General features: G+C 31.7%; 2 protein-coding genes across 2 annotated transcripts; both read left to right on the forward strand.

Moving 5' to 3' along the window:
- Positions 1-1,771: 1,771 nt before the first annotated feature.
- On the forward strand, positions 1,772-2,949 carry LOC134269882 (uncharacterized). The gene has a single exon (XM_062752070.1). It carries the CDS (start codon positions 2,183-2,185, stop codon positions 2,672-2,674), a length of 492 nt encoding a protein of 163 aa, XP_062608054.1. The 5' UTR covers positions 1,772-2,182; the 3' UTR covers positions 2,675-2,949.
- A 7,158-nt stretch (positions 2,950-10,107) lies between these two features.
- LOC134269881 (uncharacterized) lies at positions 10,108-10,644 on the forward strand (the record flags this gene model as incomplete). The annotated part of the gene is made up of 1 exon (XM_062752068.1): positions 10,108-10,644. A coding segment is annotated over one exon (528 nt), but the record flags the coding sequence as incomplete, so codon positions are not given.
- Between the last annotated feature and the right edge of the window lie 9,321 nt (positions 10,645-19,965).

Consider the following 19,965-nt stretch of genomic DNA (forward strand, 5'->3'; position numbering starts at 1 on the left):
GGAAACAATCAATATAATTTAATGACCATTGTCTGCCGCCATCATTTACGCACGATATTCTATACATTAAAACCGAAAGTGAATCTTTCTTCAATAAGGAAGTCGTTTTCTCAGAATAGTAGAGCCTAGCAAGTAAAGTTGTGTAGATCATGGTCTTATTAACAATTTAAAAAGTCTATTTTTGGACAAATATGGTTATAAAATGTAGTCTTTTTACTCTGACACTATTAAATAGTATTTAATTAAAGAAAATAAGAAACTTATACATTGTACGATGTAGAAGTTTCATTGTTATTCTCCGATAACTCATTGAAATTGTGTAGAGCAACTGTCTCTGCAGCACTGAGTTCAGTTTCTCTCACTAATTGTTTAACAGGTAATGAGGTGATCTCTAATGATTATCCCTTTACAGCATCAAGGATGTATTTTGTGTGTGATAGATTTCCACACAGGTTGAAATTGGGTAATCCCACCAGCAAGTTGAATGTCACCTACCTTCTCTGTTTTTGATGAAACACAGATTTCTTCCAGTACGTAGCTTATTTTTGTCTCATGAATGTTGTGATGGTTATTCCTGCTTTTATTCCCAAGCTTATAGTGCTGGGGTCCTTTTACGGCTTCCTAAACAATTAGCTGCCCTTTCTTTGAACTTAGCTACAGATGATACCAAAAAAAAATGATGCCTGGATCGGTATATATTTTTTGGTCTAATTTTATTGCAAATGATGCAAATAACAAATTTCTAGAATATAAAGAAATTATAAACCTTCTGTGACCCTGAGCGACGCTCATCGTCCATTGTTAAACTCCGTAGATTATGTAATTGTACAATTAAAATATCCTTTCAAATTTACCGCAAATTCTCCTCATTAATTCACTAACCAGTAAGAATCATAAAGTATACCATAAAGGTCACAAAACAAGGTTAAATCCACATACATTATAGAACGTAAAATTGATCGAAACTGGGTCAAACTTTGCATTGAATTCCGGGAATTGCTTTCCAATCTCAAGTGATCTCGACGAATACTGATGGAGAATTATTTTTGCTGTTGGTCCTTACATATGTATCGATAATAAAACAACTAACGAGCTTTGGTAGTAAAAATTGGAAATTTGACTTTTGCTGTCGATTTTATTAAGAAATCTGTAGCTTGAAGAAGTTTAAAATTTTAAGTGAAATTGAGACTTTGGGTGATATAGTTATGCAATTAAAAAGGTATCTGATTTAGATAATAAAACAGTTAATGACTTATGTATAGCTTTCAGATATACCTTTAAGATCAAGATTAGCAATTTCATCCTGTATAATGAGGCAGATAAATTTCCTACAATTTGTATATTCTTAATCTCTTTAATATTTTTAAGCGGGGGGGGGGGGGGTCTCAATAGTAGGAAGTAAAAGACCAAATCTTTGACATGCAACGTCAACATTTCAAAGTGACTGATGAAGAAGATGCATTCATCATTTTAAAAATGCGCATTCCATAAATATGTCATTTTATTCACAAATACAGGTATTGTCACAGGGCTCAAGTCAATGTTACATGTAACAGGACAGTTGCAAGCAAAATTTTCTCCTTTAAATCCCTTTTACTCGTACAAATTTGAAAATAAAAACGAACTTAAAAACATTAAAAAGTGGTGAAGTTAATAATCCAGTTTAAAAAAGTATGAATGATATTGGCGATACGCGTTTCTATTTGTATCAAATTAAAATGTTAAAAAAAATGATTTATTTTTCATCATAGATTTATTTTCATTACAGATAAAAAGGATAATGCAAGCCGAGGTTTTGTCTGTTGTTGTGAAAAGAGTGAACATAACAAAAACAATTAATTATGGACAGAAGTATATAACTGATCTCAAATATGTAAATAAAGGAAGGATTATTGTTTCTGTGGAAAACACAAACGGCATCGATCCTTCTTGCATATTAAGAGATGATTCCATTCCTTTTCTCTCTACCCATTGATCCTGTTTGTGTTATACAAATGACGAGTTTGGTGAAGGATTCATTTTTTGGAATATAATTGAGAGATCATTGATTGAATGTAGAATAGAAAATCGTAGCTATATAAGATATCCTTTGCCAGGTGAAACATATGCCTTTGATAAATTCCACAGTTTTTGGTTATTGCCAGATGACCTAACTGGTGGATACACACCAAATGGATTAGCAATGTGCAAATTGGGAGCCATTTTGGTTTGTCTGTGGAACAATCAGGTACATGACCGTTCTATAGGTAAAGTACTAAAGTTATCTCATACTGGAATAAGAGTGTTTGAAATAAAAACCGACAAAAATCGTCCACTTTTTATCTGCCCAACTTACTTAACAGAAAACGGCAATGAAGACATATACGTTTCTGATGTGAATGCTGTCGTCGTTACGGACACCAGGGGTTTTCTCAGATTCCGGTACACAGGAGCACAAAGCGATCCCCAGTTTGATCCCTACGGCATCTGTTGTGATTCCAAGAACAACATCATTGTAGCGGACATGGTGAAAAATAGAATTCATATGATTGACCAGAACGGCGAGCTGCTTCACTACATTCAGTATAAAGACATGCACATGCCACGTGCTCTCTGTATAAATAAGCATGATATCCTGTATGTTGGAGAATGGATGTCTGAAGAAATTAAAGTACTTTCACTTCTGAGCCAATGACTGAAGGTTTTTCAACCCTCGAAATTATTATGGTTCAAAGTACAAAAACTGCATTAATTTTCATGTATCATAGTTTTAATTTACTAATTATCGCAAAAAGTTATAGGTCGCCGTAAAATTCAAGATATTAAAAATAAATAAACAGAAGTGTATGTCTAAATGAAAAAAAAAGTTATTTTTGTTTTTAAAGTATTGTAAATATTATGAAAAAAACTGGTTCAATTGCATAATTCGGATACTAAGAGTTCCAAAACTTTTGCTAATCAGAAGATAATTTTGATATGTGAATATCAGGGAAACCATTTTACAGTAAAAGTACTCGTACAATATACAAAATATCTAAATGAAGATTTCTGAGGAGGAGTTATTACCCTTGTCACAATTTTTGAAGATTAAATACAGTGTAAATCATTAAATACATGTAGTAAAATATACATTTTTTATTTTCTTATTTCTTAATAATATTTTGCATTACACATATTGAACAGCATTTTTTTGAAAAACCTCGTTCTTTTGGTTATGAATTTAAATAAATTAAAGTTTTGCAAATAAGTATGACATCATACGAATGTATACTGTTTAACGTCCCTCTCCAGAATATTTAACTGATATGGAGACGTCACCATTGCCGGTGAAAGGCTGCAAATTTAGGCCTATGCTCGGCACTTACGGCCTTTGAGCAGGGAGGGATCTTTATCGTGCCACACCTGCTGTGACACGGGGCCTCGGTTTACACGGTCTCATCCGAAGGACCGCCCCATTTAGTCGCCTTTAACGACAAGCAAGGGGGTATTGAGGACCTATTCTAACCCGGATACCCACGGACATCATACGAGGATGGAAATACCTTAAAATAACTCCATTCACGGTACTGATTGATTTTTATTTCATTTTTTGTTTTCATATATATTTTCATGCAAATAGATTTCTATTGTGTCATTAGAATTTCATTGTAAAAAAATATTTTCATGTTCTAACTCGGCAATTCTGATAGTCATCTGGTTTTTCACATTCCCTTTGCTAAGAGGATACAAGAGTTTAAAATCATAGTATTATGTATTATAACAACTTTTTGTACATGTGTAACATATTTGAAGTTAATTTAACTTTACTCTTCTTTTTCATACCCCTTTCTTCATTTATAGGTTTTGTATAGAAATATAAATATGCGATTTTATAGATAAGAATACACTTTTTGCCGAGAAAATATTTTTTTTTAAAACAAATGAAACATATGTTCAATTTATTACGATAATCTAGAGTTATTACATAAAAAGATGGTTTTGTTAAAAGCACCTTGATTTCCGTTTAAATGTGATTCTCTCATGATTTCAAGTTTTGTAGCATGGTTTCAATGTGCGACTATTTAAAAGATAGAGTTTCTAAATAACGTGAAGTAATCTGGTGTAACATTTGTTCAGGGTCCTTAAAGCGAGAATCCTCAAGTAACTAACCTGGAATAGATTGATTGATTTTATGTTGTTTAACGTCCCTCTCGAGAATTTTTCAATGGAGACGTCACCGTATGCCTGATTACCGTATGCCAGTGAAGGGCTTCAAGGATAAAACAGAATTCGCATGATTGACGAGAATGGTGGATTTCTTCACCTACATTCAGTATAAAGATATGAACAAACCACGAGCTCTATGTATAGACGAGCATGATAACTTGTATTTCGGAGAATGGGCTTCTGGGAAATCAAAGTACTTTCACGTCAATGATAGAAGTAGAAGAAATATTTTCTCGAGACTGGTGTGTGGTAATAATGTATATGAATATCCCTTTTTGTACATTTTTAAATTTCGAAGTCTTCAGTTTTTATGTGCAAATTTGCGAACAATTATTGATTTAAATGATATTTGCTTAATTTGCTTAAAGGATTTAAATTATATATTTTTCTAGCTAGGTACAGACAAGATTATGTTAAAATATAATCATGATTGTATAATTTATTACAAAGAGGAATTCGGTGAAATGGAGCATTAATCAATACCAATTTTTTTTGTGCTGTTATTGATAATTATCGATGGCTTTGAAAGATATAATCGATTTGTTATTGATTTCTTCCAATTCTTTTCCCAATAAGATATCAAAACTGCTGCAAAAATGTATTCAAATGTTTTGTGGTGATGTTATTGATTTCTACTTGAGTTCAAAGTTGAGTTTGTTTAATAGTGTGAAATTCAGTGCAGATTGTAAATATAACTTTTTTTTGGTTAAATTTTGAACTTTAAACGTATTATTTTAAACAATAAATAATTAAATGTATTCAGGCTATATCTACCACTGAAAGTAAACCAACGGTACCCGCTGAAACGCCTCAAAAATGTACCATTCCTTTCACTTTTGGATCTGAACTTATATATTCTTTGATCAGACTTGTAGAAAATATTAAATTGTTTGTAGTATAGAAGTATTTAGACTGATCACATGATGGCAGTGCCGGTGAAAGTTCTTTTGCTTTCTTTTTAAAAAGATAATATTAAGTAAATAAATATTCCGAGGAATAAACCAGTGACTGATAGAATTATTCCTTTTTGTATTATAGTTTGTGATTTGAGAGCTATCAATTGTTCTTAAAATGCTGATTATCTTTAATATAAATGTCGACTGGAAATGTTATTCATAGCTAATTATTCCGACCTCATTATTTTCTGTCAGGGATACATATCTCTCAGTCAATTAACCAAGATAAATAAATACAGAGACATCTCAGCTCCTCCTTCTCTGTATCGCAATTGTACACTCTTACTGACCAAACAGATAACCTAAGGATTACAGCTTTAATGATTTGTAAATTTCTATTTAGATAAACATAACTATAAAATACACATAATAAATATACATGTATATCCTAAATGACTGAGCTATACATCTGAATTATTTAATACTAGACCACACAGTCTGTAATGTAAATTTTATTGAAATTTCAGTGAACAAGAAAAAAAAGAGAAACATGAATAAGGCATGAAAATTCATCGATAACTTTAAGACTAGACTGCATATCGGCTGCAATTGCTTTAATTACGATAACAAAAAGTTAAAGTATCTTTGATTACAGATTACTCTCCAGTACTTAAAAATATGTGATGCATTATAATCCATTACGGTTACTCTATCAAAATTATCTCATGACTGAAGTGTTGTACATTACTTGCTAACAATTTCTACAAATCATTCAGTTGAATATTGTGGGAAAGTCCTGTCCAAAATCACCTGCGGATGAAATTAGAAAAGAAGGGTGCGGTGATTACTAGAGGATCAAGTCAATCTATAGATTGTTTTTGTTTCTGTGTCACATGCATTTGTTCAAGACTCTTATCCATTAGTGTATGGTCGTTTGGAGGAACAGTTCCACTGGGCTCTTAAATGTAATTCCCGAGTCTCTGATTTTTTCTTTCCAAATATTACACGTTTTGGCTGTCGTAGGTGAGGTGTATTATTAATCTTTCATTTGAAACAAAATCAAATTGTTCTAGGTAAGACGTAAAACCTAACAGGTAAAGTTGCATTTAACTTGGTCTTATGAAAATTATCCACTATATTGTTAATACTAACAATGTTTCTTTAATTATTTTTAACAAAGTCCGTCAATAAAATTATACAAAAGTATTTCTGCCTTGCCTGTTTGACTTTTAATCACTTTGGGACAAATCTACACACGCTACATACCGGGATAAAATATAAGTAAATGTCACGTATAGGCTATAGAATCCGTTTTTTTATAACAACAAAAAGAACTCCAGTTTGGAAGATACAAATTATAGTGGTCAAGAAAAACATATAATTTAACTTGTAGTCTAAATGAAAATTGTGTGGATTTAGTGTAGGTTGTATTCTATAAAATACTTCATGCAATATGTAAAATGACCTTCACATGTATTATTATTACTGGCCCTAACGTCCATCAATTAAAAAAAGTTCTTCTAATTTTCTTGAGCAATCATCCTTGATCGACTTATTTTCTTCTCGTGATACCAGTTTATACAACCAGAAAATGATTATGATCTTTGGGGTTGTTTAAATTTGGTGTGGATGTATGGAGCACCAATAGAGCTTACATTTAAAAAGATAAACAAATGTAAATGTTAAGGAGAAAAACATATTTTTTTATATGCTTTCCATTTTTGAGCTTTATTTGTTAAATACATAACTATTTGAAATTTATGCATAACTTATAATATTTTTTCATTCAATAATCAAATCCGTTTTTTAAATTACATTTAGAGACGAAATTTATTTATATCCAACAGGTACACAAAATAAAAAAAAAACTTTTGAATAAACGTTGATTATATATGTTGATTCAACGTTTAGTTGACAAAACATCAATTAACAATTGAGTAGCTTCAATGTAACCTTGATACATTCATTAAAAAAATTGGTGGACTGACATTAGCGCCAGTTGGATTTCGAAAACATCCATTATCACAATTGATTAAGATACTATATACATAAGATAATAAACCGAGCTTTAAATTTTAAAACTTTATCACAGCTGTATCTATGAAATTTTCGAAATTTCGAAATTCTCAAGACGTACCTCTTAAAATTCAAATTTTGCGAATTCGTTCTGAATTCATAGCAATCATTGTTTACAATTTAAATACTTACCATCCTTGTTAGTTAAGCTATCTGTCAATTATATATAGTAGTGCGAATTTGTCAAGTCCCACCTTATAATGGTCAACCATTTTTGTATTCCTACAATTTTATATTCCGATTTATGTATCATCAAAAGATACGATTCCCACTAGCCAAAGATCCGATGTTGAATCAATGTTGGCAATACAAATGTTGAATCAACGTAACATTTTCAACGTTGAAAAGTCAGTGTTGAATCAATATTGAATCTAGATTTATTTAAACCAAACTTCAACTAACACTTCACGTTTCTTCTGGCTATATTACTCAGTCTGGAGAGAAGATAGTCTTGTTGACACTTTGCTTAACAAAAGAACACTCTAGATATGTGAATGTGTGTCTTGCTTTGTATATGCTCAATCTTGATATATATCTGGCTAGTTTTTATTCAAACAATATCTAATAATATAATAGTAGTAAAAACTTAGATGATACGTTTTTGATGAAAAGCATTAGTTGAAGTATTTTTTAACTTGAAGAAGTATTCAAACGGATATTCCTATCATAAATCAACAAGAGACACACAATTCACCTGCTGTGTTACCTATTCCGAAACACTTCAGGGTATGAGAGCGTACGTGTATTTCAGTTCTCTTTGGTATTTTTAGATTCTAAAGTGAAATTCTGAATAATTTCGAGCAGACGTTTTGTCAAATTTCTTTGTTAAATATATAAATCTAGAAATTTTATATTACTCTATTTGAAATATTTACACTGTATTTATAGATATAAGGTATAAAGATATAGGTATGAATATATATTTATATATTTGTGACTTGGTCACAACAATCCGTTTGTGATATTCTCTCACGATTACAAGATTGTTTTCCTTTCCCTTTTATTAGAAGTTCATCAGTTTGAGGTTATTACGGAATTTGAGTCTTGGATGAGGGTATTTTGGAGTGAAGCTGCTTTATATACAGAACTAGAGTTTAAAATCCATTTAAGCATTTAAGATCTTATAAGTACAGTAGCAATTTCAAACAGAGTTTCCTTTATTGATCATACGGAATAGGAAAATCTAATTCTTATTCAAAAATTTGAAATTTAAAATACACTTTCATCTTCTGTTTTATATTTTGTGATTGTTCAGTTCACATCAAAAGTCCCACTCTGTATTTCCCTTTTCATTTTAGAAATACCATTCACTATAGACTGTCTGAATCATAATCCAATACGTTGCTTTAAGGTATTTGCATGTTTGGTTTAAAATATTCGACCTTACTATTCTTTATACAACTTTATCACGTCAAATACCTACAATTATATAGAAAAAAAAGTAGTAATTTTCATTCAAACATGATTTTTTAAAGAATTGCTTCAGTAGTAATTAACTTTTTCGAATTCTCTTTTGTTAAAATATCGAACCGATTCAGGTTAAAAAAAATACCAGACCATTTTCGACCCTGAGGGGCCTCAGACAGTCTGATATTTTTTCTCAGAAAGAAATTTTTTCGGCATCGCAATTCATACTTTAGATTCACTTTTTCCGAGACCCTTATCCAAAGGAAATATTTGTAGAGGTGATGGAATTTCGCTTAATCTGTTTATTACGCACTGCCTTAATTATGAACTATGATTTACGTCTAGATCCTTTTTTTTGTACATGTAACTTCCAAAGAGCATTTTTAATGCACTATTTTTAAATTAATTTGAAAAGAATATTTGATTTTTATTTCATATTTAAGGTCAGATTAGACGCTCTTAGATATCTGTTTTGTATATCTTCGTAATGTATAAAAAATATTCAAAATTTTCATTACATTGTGAATTCTAAACTAGTTTCTAAACGTCTTTTTAAACATCCAAACACTTAAACATTTGAAATTGGAAAATCAATTTTCTTTCCAAAAGGATTAGATAAGAAAAACGACCCCCTGTATCTTGCAGAAATGCCTGGAAAGGTACCTCAATTTTTTTGTGAGTAAACATGTTTAAGTAGCAATACTTCAATGCCAAATTCTCGGAAAATTTTATATAGTATTAAGGAACGTTTCGTCTGTCCTAACTGTATACTGCATCACTGGTACTTTTTTTAAATACGATTATTACGCGTCTCACCAATAACGAAATTATCAACTTGATTATCTGACTACATGCCAACAAATCTTTGTTCTTGGAGTGCACTTTTGATTTCTTCAAATCTGAACACAAGAAGAAAGCTAAATTATGACTGATGTACTTATAAACAATAATGTAAATCGGTTCTATTCCTAGAAATTGACGTAAAAATGCGAGATCATAGAAAATAAAGTTCTTGCATTTATTCGCAGAAATGATATAGAACAAAAATCATGGAATCTTTACTATCAAAAAACAAACTCGATAAAATAAAGTGTCATGAATATAATATAATTTGTGATGTATGGTATTTGACTTTTAAGTTTTTGTTATGAAATGAAACAGCAGTAATTGATGTACATGAACAAGATTTTCTTAATTTGTTTTCATGATAGTTAACAAGGTGATACAAGCCCAAGTTTTGTCTGCCGTTCTGCATCGGGTGAATATAGTGAGAACAATATATTATGGACAGACGTATATAACTGATCTCAAATGTGTATATGATGGAAAAGTGTGTGTTTCTGTTGTGAACACCAAAGAGAAACCCCCTTCTTGTGAGTTAAAAGCTGGAACTATTCAATGTTTGTCTACTCATGGTGCCTCTTTGTGTTTTACCTATGGTAGATACTACGAAGATATACAGGAAAGTTTCATAATATCGGATAACAGTTCATTATTGACTTATAACACATCTTACGGAGATCTGTGACCATTCTGGCCTTTGCATGATGAACCTTTAAATAGATACACCCCTAATGGAATAGCAGCGTGTAGATCTGGATCCATTTTGGTTAGTCTCTGGAACCATCAGGTGCATGACCGTTCATTAGGTAAAGTACTCAAGTTATCTCAGACTGGAAGTAAACTCCTTGAAATTGAAACAGACAAGAATAGGCCACTTTTTATTTGTCCGACCTATATAGCAGAAAACAGAAACGGAGACATCTGCGTTTCTGATGTGAACGCCGTGGTCGTCACAGACGCCGGTGGCCTTCTCAGATTCCGGTACACAGGAACACAAAGTGACCCTCAGTTTGACCCATACGGTATTTGTTGTTATTCCAGGAAAAACATAATTATAGCGGACATGCTGAAAAACAGAATTCATATGATCGATCAAAACGGGAATCTGATTCACTTCATTCATTACAACCACGTGCATATGCCGCGTGCGCTACGTATAGATAAACATGACAACCTGTATGTCGGAGAATGGTTATCTGAAGAAATCAAAGTCCTCTCACTTCAATGATTTAAAGTCATTCCACTAAAAAAGGCTTTTAAAACATTTTTTTTTTATTTCTATGATGTGATGACAATGTATTACCTAGAGTTATTATATTCATATATGTCATTTGCTTCATAATTTTTTTTAAATATAAATCATATCAACTATTATGCATTTTACTGTCTATAACTGTTAATGTTAAAGTCTGTTGAACATGTCAAAGAAGCGCCTACAAGTGGGTTTTTTTTTCAATGAAGTGTCCTGTTTTCATCTGAAAAATATGTTGCTACATTTTGACTCACTCATTTCTTCAAAACGGAGAAAGTGGCTTGCTGTAGGGACGGATGGGCGTGAAACATTAGTCTACATTAAAAGAGAACGCTCTATTTTCACGACATTGCACATGCTTAGTACATGTGGAAAAGATACTCCAAAAATACAATGTCCAATCAGACAGGCAATGCATATTTAAATGAGTAAACACAGGTTCAATCGATACAGGTGTTTAAATAACTTAAACTAACATGACATGATATATAAATACATGTAATGCATGTTAATCTGTGGTAAATTGTTGCAATTCGTAATCATTTGCAGAAACGAGGGTCTCTCACTAGCTCACTCTTCCAAGTGCATAAAAAAATTTCTGCATTACTCTCTGAGTTAGTCTCAGTGTATTGGGTGTCCTTTAAAAACATTGCGATGATATTGCTTTATCAAATATAAAGAAGTGGGCGTGTTATGATGTATCTACTGACTATCGATAAAAAGACCTAAACGTTTCATTCAAACAAAAATTTTCACGACTTTAACGGATTTCATTGTTTGAATTAATTTAGACGACGGTAGGGTTATTTTGAGTGTCCTTTGCATATATATGAGCCTCGTCGGATAGAAATCGACCTTATCGTATGCAACGTCATAATGAGAAAAAAGCGAATAAAGTTGAGAAAGATTTCCCGGTATTTTTACTACACATGGTTTTCACTTTAAGGAATGTTTCAGACATCGTCAACTGCAGTTCAAAGAATTTTTCTTTAAAAAGTCGGATCATTTTAAACAGGTACTAATAAAATAAACAAATTTTAAATGTATTCCCCTTCATAGAGCCTTAAACTTTTTCATTGTTACCATGGATCAATGTAAACACAGGCCAGAGGAATGCCGAGTCCGATCTACATTTTTTTTTTCGAACAGCAGAAGACGTAAGGCCAAATCTAACACCAGATAAATAATAAGTTGGTAGACATATAGCGAAGAAAAAAATGGCATGATGCATTACTGAGGAAGTACAGAATATATTTTTATTGTAGTTTAGAGTATAAATTTTATCCAGAGGAGACGTAATCTGGCACAGAAAATCGCACATGTACTGATGCAGTAATAGCCTAGTGTGTGATTGAACTTCATTTACTATCATCGTGTGCACGTGTATTCATTCATTCTCGATTAAATTCGCAATGTTATATTAGATATACTTTAATGTTTTATGTCTTTGAATGGATTTACGTGTATTTTCAAATTTTATCACAGAAATTAACCAACCAACCAAAACAAAACAAACAGCTAGGCATATCGATTCAGTACAAAATGTACAAAGGCCACAATTCAACAACTTTTAAAACGCATTTTTCTAACTACAAGAGATATCAAGAAACAAGTAATACTGGTATTGTTTAAGGCAATTTCTTCATATATCAGTAATTCTCAAACGGAAACACGTACTGTCCGAAGCGACTGGATACGATAAATTGTGCAAGTTGCTTCCCTTTGACGCAAAAAGAGGCTCAACACGGGGAATCGTTTTCTTTAAAAAAGATGTTTTTTTTTTCTCTATCTTTACTTTTGTCTCTCTTCCATTACCAGATTTTAAGTTAATGTTCTTAAATATTTCACTCCTTATTTTGCAAGTATATAAAAATACCGACGATGGATCACCTATGATTTTAACTTGGCTGGCGAAAATGTAAGATGGGCCCGGTTTGTAAAACATATATATCCTTCTATGTCATTAATATGTTGAGTTGTAAACAACAAAAAAAATTACTCTTAATACCAAACTCTTCCGCAAAAATCATCTTGAGCAGGATTTCACCTGTTCGTGAATAACTGGAATATGGTTTCATTTTGTACTAAGACTTTCAAATTATAACATCAATACGTTCTCTACATTATAAAATTCTTCTACAATTCTCTATTTTTTAAAGAGAGGGTGGATACCCACAACAGATAACTTGATTATAAATCTCATTTTTTTAATTAATATATTTTGATTTTTTTTTATTTACAAAATCATAAAACAAATAATTATGAAATGTCTATAATTTTATAAGTGTTAGGGTTAGGAACGGGACTACAGAATTCTGTCGATCCGTACGCTGCGTGCCTTCATACATATTATTTTTCTCTAAAGGAGAGAAAAATGGTTTTTTGTTGTTGTTGTTTTTATTTTTTATTTTTTTTTTATTTTTTTTTGGGGGGGGGGGGGGTTCTTAAGTCAGCATACATGTATAAAAAGCTATCACGCCGGCTAAATATGAAATAATTTATTTTAGAATCCATACAGTCTATAGTAATCAATTCTCTTTTTAACATTTAGTTCGTTTGCAGTTAGTTGAATTGTAAAAGAAAGAAAATGTTCTGGCACATGGTTTTATATCGTAATTCAATGTAGCTTGTGTTTATCTTTTTCTTTCCTTCAATGCATTTCTATTACTCCAGTAACATGTAACAAAGAAATTATAATTTTTGCATTTCTGAAATTCATATTGATATCCGTTCATTTTTTTTTCTGTTGATAGAAATATTTTGTAAACTTTATGAAAAATCTCTTTTTGAAAATGCATTAGAATATTGCGTTACAAATAAACTATCATCGTCGGAAATCCACGAGTGATCTCGTCTTTACATATCGCCCAGTGATGAGTAAAGATGAGATCATCCTTGGGTATCCGATGATGATAAACTATAGGCTATAAAGAACCAAAAAAAATGAAAAATCATATTCCAAAAATAATGCATGCATACTTATTGAGTCGAGAATTGCAGCTTACCAATGTGCAAACAATTATGTTTCCCGTGACTTTCCGCTACATGTAAGTATAAAACTTATTCTTTTAAATTAGGTGAGGTCTCTCGCGTTCGAAGTTAATTAAAAATGTACGAACGATGCATGATTATAATTTTATCTAACAATGAATTTTATATTATTCACATCAAATTGATTTTTAAAGTAAAATTTTGTACATTATGAGATATTTTGTTGATGAACACAGAGAGAAATCTTTTTTAACTGTTAACATATTTTTGAAATTATAGTCCGTCGGATGGAACGTTAAATAGTTCCCTATATTAAGGTTATCAACTACATGTATTTTGCATGCAACAGATAAAAATTTCCCGCCGATAATTGCTGAAATCTTGCCGGCTCGGCGTCAAGCAAAATTCAATCAATCAATTATTTGTACATGTATATTTACTTACTAGTATTTATTTTTCTACATTATGGATAATAGACATTTGATGAAAAGACGATTGGGTTTTTACTAGGAGAGGGGGGGGGGTAATAATACAAAGACACAGTGGCTAAATTGCAACCAAGCGAGAATGATGTGGAGGAAAACAGGGTGTATATTTATGAACTAGCTATTTGAAGGTGAATGTGGCTGCAGTAGAAACGGTTTTAGGGAAAAAAATCCGAATAAAATGAGCTTACTTTTAGACACAGGTGTAGTATCACATCATGCTTGTTTGATTTCACGTAATCACTTTGTATAGACAGATGGATGTGATTTTTTTAATTTAACTTTAGAGTAATTATTGTAGTGTAGCGGACAGTATAAATAGGGAACTTGCCTAGCTAGTGAGCTAGCTTTTCTGGTGATGCGGTAGAGTCTCCCTCTATTTCAGGCAAGTTAAGCAACGGCGAGCCTGTTTAACTCTTGGATGGGTGACCGCTTCACGTTACAGTATGGCATGATTTAAGTTGTGAATTTATTGACTGCATGGTTCTTGTATTTTGCTGTAATAAACAAGGTATTCTGAGATCGAATTCGAATCGCTGTAAATTTTGACTCTATCTAAATTGGTTCCCTTTTCCTTTACATGGTGATTACGTAAAATTAAACATAGTGTGTTAACTAACTTGCATGCTTTGAGAATACAGGCTTTATCAAACTTAAAAGCAGTATAGTGTAAATCTATATTTTGTTTATTGGAAGTTCAGTTATTCATAGAGACAAAGCTGTCGGTACGAAAGACAGAAAAGTAGAAATTAAAGATCGGGGGGGGGGGGGTGAGTATTCGTTTTTTAAAGGATTTAAAATACAGTTAATTAACACAGTTTTTGGGATTGTACATCATGATCATCTGTTTTTGTCATTTATTAAGCAATTCTTTTAACTTAGACATGATGACCGCTTGGATTGCTACGCGTTGACAGGTGCCTTACCGAACAACGGAGAATAAACCATGACGTCACAATTGAATCGTGAAAAAAAAACACGATATACTCAGAGTTAATTTTGCAAACATACCAATTTCAAAATGTAATAACTTTGTTATAAATGGAGATATTTTGATTCCGTTTTCAGTTTCTGTAATGGTTTAACTTGGACCATTAAAAAACACAAAAATCTCAAATTCGATAAATTTTGCCATAAGGTCGATTTCTATCCGACGAGGCTCATATTTTGTAATCGTTTTCAGATTTTAGCGAAAAAACCTTCGAATGAAATGACGACCCTATTTAATTATTTTCATTTTTATCTAGTTTTTTGAATTTCTGTATGAACCATGTGAAAAATTTACATTTTATACATGTTTGAATAAAGTGATTTTATAATGATGGGATTTTTCTGATGTGAAGCAGAGAAAAGGAACAGAAATAAATATGTCATTGTATTATGAAACGATCTAGTTATACAAATTCATGATCAATTATATTTTTTTCATTGCTTTAAGAAGCTAGGATTTAGGTTCCACATTATAGAAGGCAAAAAAAGACAAGGCAAGCACTGTAAAACTTTGATTGCTATAAAATGCGCGTTCTATTCAAGGTAGCTGTAAGAAGATTATTTAGGCTGAGACATTATAATATGTGATATGTGTATGCCATGAAAGAAAATACGAATCTCTTCTTGAAAAAGTCTCACTATAAACATGAAAAATAGAACTCATATTTTGCAAAGGAACAAACTCATTTTTAAACCTTTTAAAGGTTCTCAAGAGATTTTTGTCTCTTTGCATCGCCCTATGAATGGATTCTTTATCCAATAATAAATGCGTCTATTTCTAGAGTTACAAAGATATTTCTTCACGCCTGCCATAATTGACGCACAATATAATATATCATAAGTGAACTTTTTTAGATGTAGGACCTTTGTTGAGACGATTAGATCCCAGCATGTAAAGTTGAATTTACATGCTACATGGTTTAGGAGCAATTTTACGGGTCGAAATACAGACGTAATACTTCTATCGCAAAGGCCAAATTTGATTTAAAAATCTAGCGTCCTATCCCTTAACAAATATGCACTAGGTCTCACATGTATTTTTTAAAATACTTCCTTATTATTATTTGCATTGATTATTTTCAGGAACATCTAAGGTGCTTTAATATTCAGATATATTTTCAAAATATGTACTATCTAGGGCACAATTGGTTTTTCCTAACTTTCATACAAATCGTTCATGGTGTTGTAACGTTAAAAAGTCCAAATCAAAACAAGTGAAGAGGGTAAGGTGTGTCAATGTGTACATTTCTTACAAAGAGTTTTAAATATAGGTCCAACACCTGAAGTAATGGCCTTAAGTGACACAGTTTTTCTGAGTATTTTATCAGTACACTAGATATTTGCACGTAAATTTGAATTCCTAGTGTCACAAATGAAAATTTACTATCAAACCTTTTGACAGTTACTTTTAAGTTTTTCAATATGAAATTATACATATCTGTTATTAATTCATATGGGTTGTCATAATTGCTTCAATCTATCAGATTTATCTAAAATGTTTATTATTACAATCAGCCATAAGTGCATGATATGACCAGATGGACTTTGCTTTGAGTAATTCTATTATTGTTTTTTTTAAATCATTATCTTTAATACTACTTGTAAAGCAAATGCGCATGTTATATATTACTCAGAATTTTCCAGTTGTCAACCGTGTCTATAAACTCAATTTTTTTCTGTGTGAAATTTAGCGACATCAATCCACCAAACTTGTTAGAGATCTATTAAGACCCGACACTTCAAACCACGCTTACAGTAGATATATTTTTTGAAATAGAGCAGATAAATTTGAACTATGCAAGTAGTTAAGTAGTTGTATAGTGTTTCGGTTGTTACCTAGCCCAATCAAGGGTCACAGGCATAAATCAAGAAGTTCATTGAAAGTGAGATTTGATTATCTCGTCACCTATGTTTTTGTGTTTCCTTAAGCTTTGCTTGGTTGCAAACTGAATAAAGCTGTGTATTCTGGATTTCTAAGAGTGATATTCCAATACTTCACAATCTGTTTTTTCAGTCCTTTAACACAAGGATAAAATTAAGTAACCGGTACTGTAGGGTTATGTAACGGTTGTTTTTAAGTGTTTTTGAAGATAAGTTTTGATCGGTTTGTGTTGATCGTTTCTTTGATAATAGGAGCAATTTGTGAGGTAGAGAACCTCGCTTAGATTTTTTTTCTTTTCTTTTTGTTAACATTCGGGGAGTTGAAATCGGTACGTACCTGTCCTTGATACTCTCCGACCTAACAACAAATAAAAGTCTGGAAATCGTAAGGCGGCTTTATATTCATTTACTAATAGTCAACCCTAATGGCGTTTCCTAAAAAAAAAAAACACACACACACACACGCATCTCAAATGAGGATGTGATACTAGTTTTCATAACACAGGATACATTGAAAGTGTTTGAATGAAGTCTTCGCGACTTAACACGACCTTGGCGAATATATGTGCTTCAGATGTTGAAAATGAAGATTTTGTATATAAATTTTCTTTAGATAGATGAGATTTTTCATTGACAGCCTTATTCAACCTTCACACATGTACAGTGTATAACATATAAATGTTACTATTTATTAGAAAATGATAACCAAAATTAGAAGAGTATGTTTTTTTCCACCGGCACCTGATGTTACTTGTTTTTCTTTGATAGAAAAATATACCCCTACCTAGCAAAAATCAATGTAACCAATGGACGTCATCTTAGATTTGTCAAAGTCGGTCAGATCCACTTGACTGTATTTTCGTCTGAAACTCCGTAAAATGATTTCCCTGCAACCATATTCTTTTTGTTTACAGTTTTCCTAGATCTAAACATACGTGCATTTCAACCAAAGGGACGCATCATCCTTGCAAATATTAAAAAGCCTGATTTTTTTTATACATAATTCTTGAATCAGTACAACATATTTTGTTTTCCTTCCTATCCCACCTGTAAACAGGTTTGGATCAATCTCCCAGTGCATTGAGAAGGATATGGAGATAACGAACAGTATTTAATCTCAAAGTGCATAAAACAATACAAAACAAGAGCAGAGCAAACAAGGACCTCAGAGGTGGAATCAGGCGCCATGGAGGAGAAAGCATCCCCTGCTGCCGACCCTAGTTAAACTTTATGTAAATATTTCGTACTTGCTGTAACATGCAGTTTTTTTTTCAAATAACAAAAGAAAAATGTTAATAGGCAAGTTGTCAATTGCAGTGGTAAAGAAAAGAATGCCTAATGTTTACTCTAAAAGAAGTTCACATGGTTCCTAGCCCTTATTTAAGCAAAGGTTATATTCTATGAGGCGCACCATGTGTGTAAAATGACATTCACATGTATTTTGAAAACTGGCACTATTATCCATAGGTTAAAGAAAAAGTCTTACGGACTTCTTTTACAATCCACTTTTGCATGAATTCCAATGATAATGATCTTTGGCCTTTTCAACTTTAGAGTGAATGTATGGAACACCACTAGAACTTGAATTGAAAATAATTTAAATCTTTAAATGAAAAAAGTCAAATGTTAATGTAAGTAGTTAACGCATTTTCATTGTTTTTCCCCATATTAAATAAATATAACAATTTTGTACATATTTTGAGTTAAAACGGTGTTTTGAAATATCTTTTGTGATCTAAAGTATTTAGCTTTGATTATTTAATTGCTTTGCTAAATTCAAATGCAACAAATTGATGAATATGTTTTTTGTTTTCTTAATTTGACAGGTTTTTTTATATAGGTAAACAAGGCGATGCAAGCCCAGGATTTGTCTGCCGTTCTGAATCGAGTGAATATAAAGAGAACGATTAATCATGGTCAGAAATATATAACTGATATGAATATGCATGCATATGTATAATTTATATCATTATGATTGGATATACACTAAATCATTTTAATAATTGTGCATTTTACTGATTATAAATTTGGATGAAATGTCTGCTGTACCTATTTATCCCCATTACGTTGTAAAAATAAGAAGATTGAAGGGAAATTAATTAGCACTGTTCGTGACTATTTTGTAATCATGTAAACTTTCTTTTATAGATGTGCCAAAACGTCTAAAAGTCAAATTAAAATAGTATAAGTAGCTTATATGTTCAGTACATTTTCCTCTTTGTAATCAAATGACTTGTGGATGTTATGTTTCTTTGTTAAGACTTTTGACAACAATACATGTGTATCCAGAAGGAACGTTTTCATACATATATTTCCATTTCTTACCTTTAGGTAGAATGAGATATTTATTACTCATATCTGATCACAAATTTTGATCATTTTTGATTTTCCATATTTTTGAAAACAAGTCTTCAGGTTCAAGAGAACTTCCAAACCAAAGTATAAACAGTCACATTGCAATTCTACAACTTGCTTATTCTTCAATCTCTGACTTTCATAGCAAATTCAATCTATCGTTAAGTCTGATATTGTCTGACATTTTTCATCTGAATTGTTAAGCCATTTTATTCAATTGACTTTTCTGCTGGGTCGATAATAACATAAAGGAGATTACGGCATGTGAAACTGATGGACAGTGTATTTTTAGTCATTCAAAGCACCTGTTCCAACCTCTAATATAAGTATTCAATATGGCCCCGCTCTCTATGTAATTTCTTCCGAGGAACATTGAGCTTGAGGACTATTCGTATCTTCATGTTTATACATTCATCTGAATTTTTTATTAACATTTTCCGACGCATGTTTTTATAATGACCTAGTAACTTGACCTTATTAATGACACAATTTTATCAAACGTAAGAAATTACACTTTACATGATTATATACACCGTTATAAATATTAGCAATAAACTGTTTTTATTCTTATATACGGGATTTACCGAAGCAGTTAAAGTAGGAA

Source organism: Saccostrea cucullata, unplaced genomic scaffold (assembly GCF_032062105.1).
Source record: "Saccostrea cucullata isolate Sc308-1 unplaced genomic scaffold, CSIRO_AGI_Scuc_v1 ctg3704, whole genome shotgun sequence".
Lineage (NCBI taxonomy): Eukaryota > Metazoa > Mollusca > Bivalvia > Ostreida > Ostreidae > Saccostrea > Saccostrea cuccullata.